This window comes from Trachymyrmex cornetzi, unplaced genomic scaffold (genome assembly GCF_001594075.2).
Source record: "Trachymyrmex cornetzi isolate Tcor2-1 unplaced genomic scaffold, Tcor1.1 scaffold56, whole genome shotgun sequence".
In the NCBI taxonomy this organism is placed as follows: domain Eukaryota; kingdom Metazoa; phylum Arthropoda; class Insecta; order Hymenoptera; family Formicidae; genus Trachymyrmex; species Trachymyrmex cornetzi.
In genome coordinates, this window is record NW_017299871.1 from 2,181,733 (window position 1) to 2,197,999 (window position 16,267).

Sequence of the window (16,267 nt, forward strand, 5' to 3'; positions counted from 1 at the left end):
TAGCAACGGTTTCGGTCAGCGGCTTTATTCTCAAAAGATATATAAAAATTTTTGGAAAATCTACTGAATATAATACACTGCTAAATAAGTAACATTGCTCAAAAGAGCAACTCGATTCTTTAAATTAAAAAAATAACATTTTGTTATTTTTAATTTCCATATGTGTACTAAAATGTTAATCCATTTCTGTGGTTAATTTCAAAGTAAACAACAGTCATATCAACATGTATACTTAGTAGATAATAAACTAAATTTGAGTACATTTTCTTGACTTAAACTGAGTCATAATTCAACGTTGTGACTTTAACAGTGTATATGTATACTACAGTATTTTCGTATTATGTGATATTTTTTGAGAAAAAGTCCCAGGGCCTCGATGGTTTTCCATGAAAATCGTAGATTTTATGTTCTAATTATATGTGTTTAAATACCATTTGACGCAAATTATTGCTATTTTAAACGCTATAATCTAAAAATGCGCTAATTACGAAAACGTGCAAATCTTCGCAATTGCATCCGTTTCTCGCTAAAATCAAAAGTGTGCCTTATTAAGAGTGACTCAAAAATGGTATGCAAATTGAGGAATAATTGACGTGTTCACCAACGACCATTTGAGGTCTTTGTCGCTTAACGCAAAATGCGCACGTCACTATATATCGCGGAAAATTACATTTTTTGTAGTTACTTTTGTGCGCACTTTTTACTGTACTTATTTGGAAGGTTAACGAGTAAATGTATGCCAATTGGCATAACATGACAAAAAATTAAGGAATTAATAAGATAACTTATTAATTCATCGATGAACCGTATCATGTTTCACGAACCACTCCGAGATTCAAAAATTATTCTCTATTGTTACCCTTTTAATGGCTTTACAATTTACATCATGAATGTCGACATTTTCTCTGTAAAGACTCAGAAAGCAGAAATTTAAGCTTTATGTATCAGGAGGCAAAATCGAAGATACTTTAGAAATGTAACAGGAGAGAAAACGTTTTTTCGATAATATTAGAAGTATGACAATAGGTAAATTATACGGTCCTCGTGATCGACATCAGATTTATATTACAAGTTTAGCTAAATTTTAATTTTCACCGAGATTTTTTCGCCAAGGATACTTAAATCAGTCAATTAAGGACCAATTAAACTGTTTCGACAAGAAATACAAATGCAGCTATGCAAGTGCAAATGGGAGAGTGTAGTTTTTCGATAAGATTACGATGCACAGGATGTGTGTCTGGGGTCGTCGAAATTATTTCCTCAAGCGACTCGTCTCGAGTTAATTTACTACTTTACGTAATCGACAGCGGGATCGTAAGAGATGATAAACGACGTAACGACATTATAAGAAGGTCGAACAGAATTTTTCGTAGTTCCATGTAAGTGTAGATAATCAATTCTTCTATTATAATATCGCATCTGATATAAACACGAAGAATCGTCCAATTGCTCGTCGGCTGATTAAAATCAGACATAATCGAGCGTATCGAATATTTTATATTTTTTTCGGACTCGATTTCCTCTGCGTTCCTTGTCTTTTATCTTGAGTGCGAGTTATAGATTTTAAAGTTGCACACGTGATAAGAGCCGATTGGACATAATTCCATAAACAAATGGACATCTCGCTTATCTCGTTATGTAAAATTATATAGATACATAATATAATAAGTTATATAATTAAACATGTAAATAATATATATGTAATAAATATTTAATTATATAATATATGTCTCACTCGTTTGAATCCCGGTATTCAATCCCATGACATTTGCTATATTCAGATAAATTACGGGCTCGGGCAAGCATATATGTTATTATGTGTATCGTACATGTTAATGACAACGGCCACCCGCTCGCAATTATGCGCTACCTGATTTTTAACGAGCCTCACGCAAAGGCGGTATTTGTTTTTTCAAAGTAAACGTTTAATTAGGCATCGCGAGCGCATCCGCGGGTGTTTTTCCCACGAGAGAGACGGTGTGGACTCCGCGTTACGCACCAACACGATCACATGGACAACTAAGATCGTAACGCTCCTTTGCGGAAACACCTGAATTTTTATACCAAAGGTATTTCGCGAGGATGCAATTTTTGCAAGGATTGCGTGTAGACGCAGGAAATGTGGTTCGGCAAAAAGACGTTGTTGCATAAGCAGCGTCAAGACCTGCTTTGCTTCAGTTGCATTTTATACACTGTGATCTCCTTTCCCTCTTCCTCACCTCGAAATCCGAATGTGTACGTTCTATCTATAGATAATATATACGTCAATGCGCTGACATGTATAAATACCTCGTTACAAAAGCGAAGGATAAAAAAAGAGAAAAGAACACATAGTTTCAGAGTTTCCTGGGTGGTCACAATCATAATTTTACATTGGGGAATATTTCCATTTTCGTCGAGCGCGGAAGAAGATCCCTCTTGAGAAATCTTCGGAAGATTTAAAGCGTGTCTTTCGATAATATACTTTCGTAATAAAACGAGAAATAGCTTGTATTTTTTTTATCTGTTTTGCTTTTTTTAGCCATGTTATAGGAGTAATAAGAGATAAGAGAGATAATTATGCGCACACTTTGAACACACGCACTTTACATATACATACGTAATGACACGGCATTCTATACAAATATGCGTACGACATTAATGGAATGCAATGGAATTGGCGTAGTATGTATATCTGGAGTTACCGCATATTACATATTATATGGCAATAAATAGAAAAAGAAGTGTACGCATTGCAATTCTCGTGAGATCCGAGGTGGTAGAGCTACAAGGAGACGGACACCGTCAATCGTCTGATTTGTATTCATGCTATGCAGGAATTCTCGGGGATTTCTCTAATAATCGTCGGTAATCGTCTATCGCGAATTAGATCGTAATTTTTCAGGAATTTTTATATTCATATGTAATTAATATGTATGCGTTTGTTATACATCGTTGAAAAGCCTTATCTTGCCTTTGTTGACTCGCATAGATTAATGTTAAAAATGTAATAACATACAATTGATTATGTCATACTCACTAATTATTCAACTTTATTCTGTACGTAATATTTACGTTAACAGAAGAAAAAATGTATCCAACTAAATTCCACATAATTTAGTATATATAAATTATATATATTATATAATTTATATTTAATTGTAAATATAATTTATGTAATTTAATGTAATAATCGAAAGCATAATACATCTAATACGTATAAACACGCATTAGATGTATGTGTATATAATACACGCGCATTTCTAGATAAAGTTAAAATAATATCGATCAAAAGTCTCTTATCTTGTCTTGCTGACTAGCAAAAAAGTAATGTCGAAGAAATAATAGCATGCAATTGATTATGTCACTCGCTAATTTTTCTACTTTTTTTTCTGTATGTAATACCTATTATTAGAACAAAATGTATTCAATTAAATTTAAAATAATTTACAATTACGTTTAATTATCAAATTAAATTCAAACTAAATATTTCTAATACGCGAAGAAATTACTGTGGAACGATAACGATGTTTGCGCGTTGCAAGTATTGCGAATGACGTGATTGTTATGTATAAATCTGTTGAAACGATCTGGATAAGAAGTACGAAAAAAATCTTTTGTGGTCTAATTTAATTCTGAGCTATAATACAGCCTCGAATTCTAGGATACGTTATATTTTCGAGCGCGCTGCAAGTCCGCACGTATAATAATAAAGCGTAAAAATTACAGATTCCTATTCTATAAATCTTAACGACAATAATTGGTATCGTTATAATATATTAAAAAATAATATGATAAAAAATTATTCCCATGAAATATTTATATGAATTATTGTTTGAAATATTTCAACAAAATATTTCAGAAATAAATATTTTGTAAACGTTTTAAAATATTACATTAAAAAATTTCACAAAGATATACTTTAAAAATATTGCAAAAAAATATAGGGTAACTGTCCCTATTAATGTACCTTTTAGCCAATTTGCTTATTACTGAATTAATTTTTAAATATTGTAGCTTTAATTTTATCTGCTTGCAATTAATATCGGTTTTCCAACTATACTTCCTTTTCTTGTAATATTTCTTTAATTTAAAAAATGTTAATACTTTATAACACAAATAAATGAGAAAAAAGAGACAAGCACAGTAATTGGAACAGTTACTCCTATGTATTGTAAGAAAAAGATTGTTTTAAAAACTCTAAAAAGATATAAATATATAAAAAATAAAAAATATACGTACATACATAAAAAATAAAATATAAAAAAATATAAATATAAATATATTTTAGGAAGATTTCCCGAAAAGTTTTTAAAATATATGTTTCAAATCTTGTGTGCAATGAAACATTTGGAAATATTTCATGTATGGGACAACCACAATATAATGATCGATTGTAGTTAAGAATTACAGAATAGGAACCTGTAGAACTCAGCGTACTCTAACCTAACTTTACTCCAACACAGTTTAATCTCGCTATAGTCGCTCGTATATAACGCTAGTATATAACTCGAATCACAGCCTGAACTCATGTTAATCACGTTGTGCGGAGCGATGACAGGCGCCTCATCAAGAACACCGGCAACCCTCAAACCTTTTCACTTCATCGTCCTCCACATGACACTTACCTCTGTTATCGGTCCCCAATCATGAATGCGGGATACGATGAGGATCTGACAGAAAATCGGTTCCTGCAGGAACTCCGGGACGAACATGAGGCCACGTTTCAGCGAGCTGTTCAGGAAGGCTGGATCATCTGCGTTCCGCGAAGCGGCAGCTTCATCAGCCGCAGATTAGAAGAGGACGAGGTCAATGCTCACATCCTGGTCCCTGGAAAGGACCTCTCTGTCGCCGGCTTCAGCAGTCTGAGCGGTAGGGAGGTCTTGGTCGAGGATCGAGTTCTGTACGTCAAGCACGATGACGCAGAGCGGTATTCCTCGCGCCTGCTCTTCGAGGAGATCTTCTACAGCGATGATTCTCGTAAATATTGTGTATGGTAAGCTGACACTTGAATGTCATAGTTCCGAATGTTGGCTTGACGTTACTTCTGTTTTATAGGTGCACTGAACGGCCTTTGGAGGCTAGCATGTACGTTTCGGATAATTGTGTGAGCGTAATTACGAATCTCCAGGAAGCTGTAAATTTTCTTCAGGTGGAACTGCTCGACAGGCAGCTGCGCGATGACCTCGAGACCAAGATCAAAGACTTTCTCTATGTTAATAAGAATCTGGAATGCAAATTGATACAAACACAAAGGGATCTGGTACATGAACTGTATGCAGATTGTCTCGAGATGCTGCTGGATAACGCGATGTTGAGAAAGAAGACTTCGGGTAATAAGCAATATCATTGGAACATCAAAGTGTCACTCGAAACTTACATTCTGTATGCTTTGAGAGATGTACTGCTAAAATCATTGTCTGCCGGTACCACTGTAGAAGATGCGAATCTGAACAAGATCATTAGGAACCTAGATGGGATCCAATTGAGCGATCTCCGAGTACGATCAGATTTGCAGTCTCGTGTTCATGAAGGAAAGATGGAATTGTCACGATTGGACTCTTTCGTAACTGTACTGGGTAAGATCGAGTGTCTCAGAAGAACCGTGAATTACGTATCGCGCGGAACGTTGTCATCCGTCACGTCAGACGATCTCCTGCCGGTGCTCGTATTCTTCATCGTCAATGCTGGCCTGTCGAACTGGATGGCGCAATTATACTTCATGAGACAATTTCGTCTCTCCACGAGCTCTGCTTACGAGACGGACGAGACTGGCTTCTTGATAACTTCGTTGGAAGCCGCGATCATGCACATCAAATCTGGAGTAATCTACAGCGATGACAAATACAATACATTAATGAGTCAGTCGGAACGTTCATCTATTGGTTATTTATTCGCATGTATCAAGAATGGCAATCTCTCCGAGGTGAAAAGAAGTTTGACTTACAATGGATCCAACGTGGTCGACGATGTCACGCTCTGTCATCCCTTATGTACCTGCGCGTCCTGTGAGCGAAACTGGACGAAGCAGCGGGACCTAAACGCGTGTCTCAAGGACGATAAGGGTTTGACGCCATTACACATCGCCGTGTTGCACGATCAGATTGTAATCGTGGACTTTCTTCTAAATCGCGACACAGATATAAATGCTGTCGACTCGGACGGCCTGACGGCTCTTCATTACACCTGCATCAAAGGCCACCAGAACATTCTGCTGTTGATGCTGCATGCGAACGCGGATCCTGCAGTAACGGACTCTCGGGGAAACACTCCGTTACACCTGGCAGTAGATCGTGGTCACGAGAACTGCGTGAAGGCATTGTTGTATCTGACGGAGCACATGAGGATGCCGGTCAACGCGAATGTCGCAAACGACAACGGCGATACGCCTCTACATCTTGCAGCCCGGTGGGGCTACTACGCGATCGTCGACATCCTCCTGGAGTACGGTGCCAACTGCAGAATGACCAACAAGAAGGGTCAAACGCCGTTGATGGTGACGTACAGCGAAACCATCGCAGAGTTGCTCAGATGTAACGCGGCGTCAAGCAGCATCTGCAACAACGTTGCCTCCTTATCCCCACGTCCTCTTGTTCAGCCTTGTCAGTCGGTGCCTTTTCAGCAGCAGCGTCGTCGGGTCACGTTGGAGAACAAGAGTCCGTCGCATTCTAAGAGCTATGCCAACGCGATGCAACATCGTATGATGGACAAATTGCTCGCTGCTATAGTCGACGGTGATATATGCCTGGCATGTTATTACCTGGGACTGGAGATTTATCGCGAGCGGCCGTCAGGCGTTCGCACGAGTCTGTGCCATCATCCGCTCTGCGACTGCGAACGGTGCTCGGTACTCGGTGAAGGTAAGCTGGAGCGCAAACAGAGACAACGAACGTTAGCGATCAACACCTGCAACGGTCTAGGCGAGACGGCGTTACACGTGGCGAGTGCGACCGGCCGCACCAAGATGGTACAGCTGCTGTTAGACGCCGGTGCGAATGTAAACGTAATAACCAAGTCCGAGGGTCGTACTCCGCTGCATCTGGCATGTCTCAACGATCGCGTCGACGCGGCGAAGCTACTGTTGAACTGCGCGACCTGTGATGTAGACGCCAAGGATCGCAAGGGCGACACACCATTGCATCTGGCGACCGTGGCTGGCAACGTCAAGTCCGTCAGCTTGCTGATCAGATATGGTGCGTGCACCAATATGCGCAATCTGCAGAACAAAACTCCGCTGCGACAGGCGGAAGAGGTGCTATCCCTCGCCTTCTCCGCGAATCGTGCCAATATACTGAAGATTCTAAAACAAAATTCAACACAGTCAGCCGACAATTGATTAGCACGTTCAACTTTCTTGTGTCTTAAGCTATTCCGTCTTTAAGCTTTTCTACGTCTTTTCTATTTACCTCGTAGATTAGTCATAAGATAGTTTTGCTAGAAGTAGTTTTTAGCATTAGAAGAATCAAACACTTATGCCCAATTTCTTCATTTCCAGATAAGTTGCGGATAACCTTATCCAGGAGATATTTTGTATTCTGGAAGATATCTCTTGGATAAAGTTATCTAGAAGTGAAGAAATTGGGCATTATCGACCGTTTCTATCTTTTAGATTAATATTGTATTTCTTGTATAAAAGATAGAATTCCGAAATTTTTTGACTTTTCAGTAATTATGTTCTTTATACTGATGAAATGATTTTTTATCACTTTCTTTATTTTTATAGTAATTTATTTGCTTGATCCTTTTAATGAGCAAAACATGTTGATACTTCTAGTATTAATATAATACACGCATAATATTTCTTCAGCAGATATCCCATTGCAACAGACAAAGAAATGTCTGTTCATGCTTTATACTCCAATATATAAAGAATACCACAAGATAATTTCTATATAAAAGGAAGATAATTAATTTTTATTTTATATGCTAATCTGTTTCTATTTTTTTAAAAACATATACCTCGTGAGTGTGATTAGCAGTATCTTCTAGCATAAGTCTAACTTCGTCCGAGCATAACTTAACTCTGGTCTAATAAGCATATATTATATTTCACGTCATACGTATTAATTGTGATTCTAAAATTAAATCTCATGCGCGCTTTATTTTTTCCGAGCTAAACGAGATTTCTTCTTTAGAATCGCTTGTGTAAATTGCACAAATTGTCATACCATACCGAGCAATATTAGTGAGATTAATAGATATATAAATGAAACAAACAATATATGTATATACAAGTCAAATCACAAATAGTTTTATATATTTTATAAATATATTGTCAGAAGTCATAAAAATATATATTTAAAGCAATAAGACTTATAAATCGATCGTTTGTTTTGTATGAAATAAACTATATAAATGTGTAATATATTCCTACGATGTGTTTTATGTATACAATTTACAGTTACAATTTGTAGTTTTATTTAGACTGTATTTTGAGAAGGAAAACGAAAAAATATACGAATAAATACATAAAATTATATATTTATACATGTATATTTTTTGTGTGTGTATGTATGAAATATAAATATATAAATATAAGAGAGAGAGAAAGAAAATTCGTATTTTTAGTACAGAATATATAAATACTATCTCGGATTACCAACATTCTCTTCAAATTAATTCAGATACTAGTGATACTGCCCACCATGATGTGTGCCTTCCAACAAGCGACACAGTGATCATGTCATCCTTGTTTAACATTGGCAAACAACAAGGATATAATGATCCATTGTCATTTGTGTCGCTTGTTGGAGGAAGGCACATGATATTATCTATTTCCCTAGTGGACGGTAGAAAATAATTGTGTTGCGTGTGTGACATTGAATTATCAACATTATAATTTTTCATGAAATAGCGATTGTTTGACGTTTCCTAGCAAAAAATTATGACAATAAAAAAAGGAATGAATTTTCAACGGTAACTTACGTCACTTCTGTCAAGTAACATAAGTTCGTCCAACTTAACCTCCGGGAGATTCCGACTTCTGAGCATGTCAGCTGTCGAAAGGGAATCTAAGTGAAATTTAATTTCTTATTGCAATTTTGCGAATGCAAAGAATATTTGACAGACGATTTTGCAATAGACTAACAACGTCTCGAATTGTCATTTTAACAAAACAAGACGAATCGATAGGTAAGTTTATTTACATCGGCTTCGATTTGTTGGTTATTTTTTCGCTGTTCTTGACTCATGAATAATACCGGCGTTTGCTTATTACCGCAAATGTTGCATCACTTTGGTCAAAAATCATCGTAGAGATTGTCTTAGTCACTTCACGAACTGACATTCCTAATCAATATTCGTCACATCCTAAAATTTGTTATTAACATTTTCTTTCGTGTAATGCAGATTTGCCCTCTTCTTAAATTGATATTGTACATTTTAAAGTGGAATGTCTGTCAGTGATAGAGTCTGTTGTAATCAAGTTTTACATATAATTTAAATTTATTCACGATTGTTCAAGAGAGGATCGGTAAGTATATCATTACATCTAAAAAAACACCTATAGAATATAATTACTTATAGAATATAATTTCCATGTTGCTTTTAACATGAGCTTTGTAATTCTAAATTATACAAATGACAAGCTGTCTCATTATTTTCAGGTACAATTTTATTTCCCTGCTGTTTCAAACGTAAAATCGCCCTAAGATGCTGAGACTATTAAAGTTATCGAGGAATTCGCTTTTGAGAGGCACAGCTTTACAGCAGCATGTTACATATCGTACCTTCAGATCATCGATAAGTGCTACATCGAGTACGTTGCATTCAAGAAAGGAGCTGGTGCAGGATGAACTGGCTAAATTCAAGAAGGGTGAAGTTCTTCACGGGTTTATAGTGGATGAAGTCTCAAGCATAGATGAGTTGTTCCTTACTGCAGTGAGGCTGACGCACTTGAGTACCGGTGCGCAGTATCTTCATTTGGCCAGGGACGACACCAACAATGTCTTTTCCATTGGATTTCGTACGACTCCTATGGATTCCACGGGATTGCCTCACATACTGGAGCACACCACTCTGTGTGGCAGCGAGCGATATCCCTGTAGAGATCCATTCTTCAAGATGCTAAGGAGATCCCTGGCGACTTTCATGAACGCTATGACTGGGCCGGACTATACCATATATCCATTCTCGACGCAGAACTTGAAGGACTACCGCAATCTACAGTCAGTCTACTTGGACTCGGTTTTCAAACCGAATCTGCGAGAATTGGACTTCCGACAGGAAGGATGGAGATTGGAGCACACGGACGTCAACGACAAGAACTCTCCCATCATATTCAAGGGGGTGGTCTTCAACGAGATGAAGGGCGTCTTCAATGACAATCAAGCCATTATGGCAGAACACTTGTTGAATTCTATTCTACCAAGCCACACATATTCTGTAATTTCCGGCGGTGATCCCCTTGTTATACCTAATCTGCAATACGTTGATCTCCTTAACTTCCACATGAAATACTATCATCCCTCCAATTCGCGCTTTTATTCCTATGGAAATTTCCCTCTAGAGAACCATCTGAAATTCATCAACGATCGGTATCTTTTCTTATCTGACAGGATGGACGTTTCCATGTCAGAAGTGCCAGCGGAAAAGCGGTGGAGCGAAGCTAAAAAGGAACATGTTGCGTGCAAACTCGATCCACTGCTCGCAGATCCTAGCAGACATGGCACCATTGCCATCGCGCATTTGTGCAACGACATAACTGACACACAGACCACTTTCGAGATGTACGTGTTGTCGCAGCTGTTGCTGAGAGGTCCAAATTCAGCGTTTTACAAATCTCTAGTCGAGTCAAATATAAGTACCGGCTTCGGACCGTTCACAGGTTTCGATTCGCAGTGTAGAGACACGATGTTCGTCGTGAGTCTGCAGGGCGTGAAACCGGAAGATTTCGAGAAGGTCCAGAGTATCTTCAACAAGACCGTGCAGAAAGTTATTGAGGAAGGATTCGAGAAGGATCACATTGAAGCTGTCTTGCACGGCATTGAGCTCCAAGTAAAGCATCAAACGTCGAACTTTGGGTTGAATTTGCTCTTCAATCTGACATCATTGTGGAATCACAACGGCGACTTAGTACAGTCGTTGCGAATCAACGATGCGATGAAGAAACTCACATCACGAATGAGAGAAAACCCTAAATACCTGCAAAGTCTAATCGAGACTTATTTCAGGGACAATAATCATAGATTGACTTTGACGATGTCGCCGGATGAAAATTACGAACAAAATAAAGCGCTCGCCGAGCAAGAGCTGCTGAAGACGAAGTTAGAGGAACTTTCCGTAGAGGAAAAGGAACAGGTATATAAAAACGGAAAGATCTTGCTCGCTGAGCAACAGAAAAAAGAGAACGTTGAAGTCTTACCGACGCTAAAGATAGAAGACCTGAAGGCCGACGTGGAAAGATATAAGACCACCGACTTGGAAATATCCGGAGTGCCTCTTCAGCTATCCATACAACCCACGAACGGGATTTCCTATTACCGAGGAATACTCAACACACAAGCGCTGCCGACCGAATTGAAGCAGCTGATACCGCTGTTCAACTACGTTATTGCGAAGATGGGCACGCAGAATTACGATTATAGGAGTTTCGATCAGATGATGCAGCTGAAAACTGGTGGTCTAAACTTCATGAATCACATTGCCGAGCACAAAGAGAGCGAATTGAAATACGAGGAAGGGATTCTCATAGAATCGTACTGCTTGGATCGCAATTCGAACGATATGTGGAAACTGTGGACGGAGCTGTTCAACAACGTTAAACTCACCGACCTTCAGAGATTCGAGACACTCGTGAAGATGAACGCGGCCGACTTGATCAATGGTATCTCGCACGCCGGTCACATGTATGCGATGAGCAGCGCCGCTAGTTTGGTCTCCCCGATAGCCCGGGTCAAGGAGAGTCTCTCGGGATTGCAGTATATCTCGAGGATGAAGAAAGTAGCGCAGATACGCGACTTGACTTCTCTGATGCACAACATGCATGAAATAGCTGCTCATGTCTTGAACAAGGAACACCTACGGTCAGCCATTAACTTATCCAAGGAACACCAGGATGACGTTCTCAATGATATTCGCGTGTTCTACGATTCGCTGAAGGGTCGTTCAGAGAATCCGTACATTATTACCAGTGACCGAAGCATCGATACGAAAGAATGCAGCAATCACCACGTTTTGCCATATACAGTGAACTATTGCTCCAAGGCCATTCTGACCGTTCCTTATACGAATCCAGATTATGCGGCGTTACGTGTGCTGTCCAAGTTGATCACCTCGGTGTACCTGCATCCAGAAATTCGAGAGAAAGGCGGAGCTTACGGTGGAGGCGCAAAATTAACGTCGGAAGGAATTTTCTCCTTTTATTCCTACAGAGACCCGAATTCCACTCGCACCTTCGATTTGTTCGATAAGGCGTATGATTTTCTAATAGGATATCCGTTATCCCAGACCGAAGTAGATGAAGCAAAATTGGGAATCTTCCAACAAATCGACGCTCCCATTCCTCCCTGTAATCGAGGTATGACCAGATTCGTAAACAGCGTTACAGACGATGATCTTCAAAAGCAAAGGGAGCAGCTAAAAGCTGTGACTAAGGAAGAGCTCTTGTACGTGGCAGGAAAATATCTAAAACCTGACCAAAATGGTATCAGAATCGGTCGTTCGCTTATTGGACCTACAAATGCGGATATTTCGAATAGGCACAAAGAAAACTGGTTAGTGCTAAATCAGGAAGAAACAGACAGAGCACGAGCCACTGACTAATAGATGTAAAAAAATTATTTTTGTTACTTTCGTGTAATGAAGACAGTTTTCTTTACGTTGAACCATAGATGTGTCGATGCTGTTAAGCGTTTCCTGTGACATATAAATATTAGCAATTGAGAAAATAATGTATGTTACTTAATAATACATAATGTTAAGTATTATATAATTTAAGCTATTTTTATATATTAAATACAATCTCAGTTAAGGGATATAAAATAAATATTTTGTTCAATTTATTTCTCACCTTCGTTCATTCTTACATATAATACAAATACATAGATAAAAGCATATATTTACTACCAGTGAAAACGTAATGAGCTTTCTTTTTTTTTTTAGTTAAATGATACATGGATATCGATGCTGAAAAGAAATATTTTATCGAAGCACTACGCTTCTTTTACGAAACGCAGTGGCTACATAATATACCAGTAACCGAAATATTAACTAAAACGTCTTTAGATGCAGTCCCCAAAGAATGGCTGGAACAGTTACAAATTTTAGAAAATGAAGAACTTAATAATTTTGTAGTGGAAAAAATAATAAAGGTTAGCTAAGAGAAATCTCACGAATATTCTGTAATAGAATATTAAAATTATTAAGTGAATTAATTGTTCTAGTCCGATTGGCCTGATTCCTTAAAAACATACGTTGCAAAATGTAAGAAAATTAATAGACTGCCACTCGTACCAGCATTGCCTTCCATAGAACTGCCGCAAAATTTTAAGATGGGTCTAAGTGAAAAGAAACAACATGAAATAATGCATTTGGCTTATTTAGTGGATGTACAATGCAAGTCGCATGATATACGAACGATCATTGATTTGGGTGCGGGTTTGGTAAGAGAATATTTTAAAAAAAGATATGAATATATATATATCAGATTTTCATGCTGCAATACAATATTCTTTCCAGGGATACGTATGCCAAATGTTACATTATTTGTACGGCTATCGAGTTTTAGGATTAGAAAGAGATAAAAAGAATATTAACAGAGCTTTCACTAGACAGAAAAAACTGTATCCCGATTCTTTGACTAAAGTTAAATACACGCATTGCGACGTAACGTGTGATTCGGCCGATGTAATAGAATCTATTCTGCAGCAAGAATTTCCCGACGTTACAGACGTATGTTTAATCGGTCTGCATGCCTGTGGAGACCTCAGTACAAGCGCATCAAGAATCTTCTGCAAAATGAAATCTGTTAAACTTTTCATTCTGATTTCTTGTTGTTACCACAAACTTCTGATTTCCAAAAGTGTGCAGGAAAAACAATACTTTCAAAATTTTCCTACATCCAATTGTTTGCGAGAAACAATCGTGGCGTATAATTTTGACATAGGACAGGTCTTAAGAATACCCTTTTTGCGATTAGCGTGTCAAGAATCGGTAGACAAGTGGCATGGAATGTCGCAAGAGAAGCACAACGAACATTCCTTTTATGTTCTCGCTAGAGCCGTCCTCGAATTATATTCACGACAAAGTAGGTATTCAATATCATATAACGTATGTACATTCTATGGATTAACAGAACATAAATTCTAGATAATTACGTTCTCAATAAGAAAGTTCGGAAAGGCACAAGAAAGTCGCAATGTTCAAATTTTCAAACTTACGTCAAAGACTCGTTATTAAGATACGATTTAGTACCAGATACGGACAAAACAGGTAATTGATAAATTAATACTTATAAGATTAATAAATCATATAATAATATATAAATAATATGGAGCCTTCATGCATAAAGATAATGTAATTACACATGAAGAAATGGCGAAGGGCATAACGCGAGTATGGGAGGAACAGAGTACAAGATTGCAAGCTGTAGAAATCTACACTGGATTACAAATGATGTTACAACTTCCGGCGGAGTCATTTATTCTACAGGACCGATTATGCTGGTTGCATGAACAAGGCTTGGAGGCTATTATTGTGCCTGTGATGAACAAATGTATTTCTCCTCGCTCATACGCGATCGTGTCTCACAAATACTGAAAATTATAATAATAATAAATATTAATTAATAAATATCAAGCATAAAAAGTGTACAATTTATACCGCGTTTAAAACCGTAAGATTTTTAACTTATAATATGAAACTAGAGAATATATTTAAAAAACTTTTTTAATAAAAAAGACGTTATTCTCGACAACATACACACTGTGTACTATTTTCATTATGTCTTGTACTAAAATCATAGATTACAGGATTACACCAATAATCAAATTATATTAAAATTATTCTATAGGAAAATTAGAAAATTAGGAACGTACCGTGTTTGAAATATCGATCATTGTATAATACATCTTAAATAACAGAGATGTTATAATATTCTTATCTATAAGGATGGATCTGTGATGCCGCTTTGATATTGGTTTTTATTGCACTTGGCGCCTTGTTCATTTGTCCCACTATAAAGTATTAATTTGAATTATTATGAGCATATATAATTGCGAGAAAAAAAAGGAAATTGTCGAAGAAATATTTACTTGGTGGATTACCCAGTGGCCCCTGCCCTGTCGTTTGCTGCTGATTGCCAGGTCTGCCCACCATCATGCTGTTACCTACTGGATTTACGCCGGATTGAACCATTTGTATCGAATCAGACTGTGAACGTGAAATAAGAATGTATTATATCTGATAGATGTATTAGGATAACAATAATGCCTGTACAATGGCTCGTTTAAAACTCAGATACATTTTTTTTTTTTGATTGTAACTTACTTTCAAACCTTTACCCATCCCCACAGCAGCTAGAAGAGCATGAGTATCCGCAGCGCTGCTGGTCTGAGCTTGTGTCGCTCTGGTACTAACTTCGCCCTCCCAATCTTCGCGCGCCTTATTCGCTATGTCCCACACATGGCTAATCACCTTTGTATACTGCGCCAGTTGTTTCTGCAACCCAACAGAAGCACGCGAGGAACTTAATAAGCAGCAACATCGACGTGTTCCACTCGCTAAATGGACCATTTAAAAATCTCTGCATAGCGAACGTTTATCTGAGACATCAAACATCTATGACTATTTATGTAGCTACAAATAGGCTTGCATACGTAACATCTCAGCCCAAAGCGAATGGAACTGACAAAGCTGAAGCTATCTGATTTAGCAGCTTACATTGTAGTCCTAGTTGTGGTTTAGTTAGCACGTTAACAGAAAAATAAAACATCTTCAGTTAGCTTCAATATGTCTATCTTAATAGATATTATATATACTTAATTGTCATCAGATATATTCTTAAAAAGTTCTAGTTTTATCGCAATTACATATCTGACATTCGAATATTTCTAATGAGTTTTACTCGACTTGAGGGAGAATTTGATAAATCAAATAAGAAGTATTAAACGTTTTCAAAATTTTCCTATATTCAATTGTCTGTGAGAAACAATCGCAATGTATAATTTTAACGTAGGACAGTTCTTAAAAATACCCTTTTTGTGTACAGTATATAGAATTCTTACATGTGATGTGTCGATGTTAACGTTTGCGGCTTTAGCTTCTAATTGCATCATCTTTTGCTCGGCTT

General features: G+C 37.5%; 5 protein-coding genes across 7 annotated transcripts in view; 3 read left to right on the forward strand and 2 right to left on the reverse strand.

Moving 5' to 3' along the window:
* The window catches only part of LOC108765940 (cilia- and flagella-associated protein 52), a 29,421-nt gene extending 24,747 nt beyond the window's left edge, over positions 1–4,674 (reverse strand). Inside the window, exon 1 of the mRNA XM_018514859.1 lies at positions 4,608–4,674. The gene's annotated coding sequence lies outside the window, so the exon portion shown is untranslated. The remainder of the gene's footprint in view (positions 1–4,607) is intronic.
* Positions 4,469–7,443, forward strand: LOC108765939 (ankyrin repeat domain-containing protein 27). Of its 2 annotated transcripts, none has more exons than XM_018514856.1 (2): positions 4,469–4,975; positions 5,038–7,443. In XM_018514856.1, the coding sequence occupies exons 1-2, from the start codon at positions 4,629–4,631 to the stop codon at positions 7,313–7,315; spliced, it is 2,625 nt and encodes an 874-aa protein (XP_018370358.1). In that variant the 5' UTR covers positions 4,469–4,628; the 3' UTR covers positions 7,316–7,443. The 2 variants fall into 2 exon arrangements, with proteins under 2 accessions (XP_018370358.1, XP_018370359.1); XM_018514857.1 differs by having other exon boundaries at positions 4,893–4,959.
* Positions 7,444–8,759: 1,316 nt separating this feature from the next.
* On the forward strand, positions 8,760–12,862 carry LOC108765938 (presequence protease, mitochondrial). Of its 2 annotated transcripts, none has more exons than XM_018514854.1 (2): positions 8,760–9,111; positions 9,585–12,862. In XM_018514854.1, the coding sequence occupies exon 2, from the start codon at positions 9,631–9,633 to the stop codon at positions 12,739–12,741; it is 3,111 nt and encodes a 1,036-aa protein (XP_018370356.1). In that variant the 5' UTR covers positions 8,760–9,111; positions 9,585–9,630; the 3' UTR covers positions 12,742–12,862. The 2 variants fall into 2 exon arrangements, with proteins under 2 accessions (XP_018370356.1, XP_018370357.1); XM_018514855.1 differs by lacking the exon at positions 8,760–9,111 and adding an exon at positions 9,371–9,451.
* A 639-nt stretch (positions 12,863–13,501) lies between these two features.
* Positions 13,502–14,736, forward strand: LOC108765874 (methyltransferase-like protein 25). The gene is made up of 3 exons (XM_018514743.1): positions 13,502–14,224; positions 14,287–14,409; positions 14,489–14,736. Exons 1-3 carry the CDS (start codon positions 13,606–13,608, stop codon positions 14,734–14,736), a joined length of 990 nt encoding a protein of 329 aa, XP_018370245.1. The 5' UTR covers positions 13,502–13,605.
* Positions 14,651–16,261, reverse strand: MED8 (mediator complex subunit 8). The gene is made up of 6 exons (XM_018514869.1): positions 16,203–16,261; positions 15,859–15,867; positions 15,466–15,636; positions 15,231–15,348; positions 15,015–15,152; positions 14,651–14,732 (listed from the first exon to the last, which is right to left on the reverse strand). The coding sequence occupies exons 1-5, from the start codon at positions 16,251–16,253 to the stop codon at positions 15,076–15,078; spliced, it is 426 nt and encodes a 141-aa protein (XP_018370371.1). The 5' UTR covers positions 16,254–16,261; the 3' UTR covers positions 14,651–14,732; positions 15,015–15,075.
* Positions 16,262–16,267: the final 6 nt, after the last annotated feature.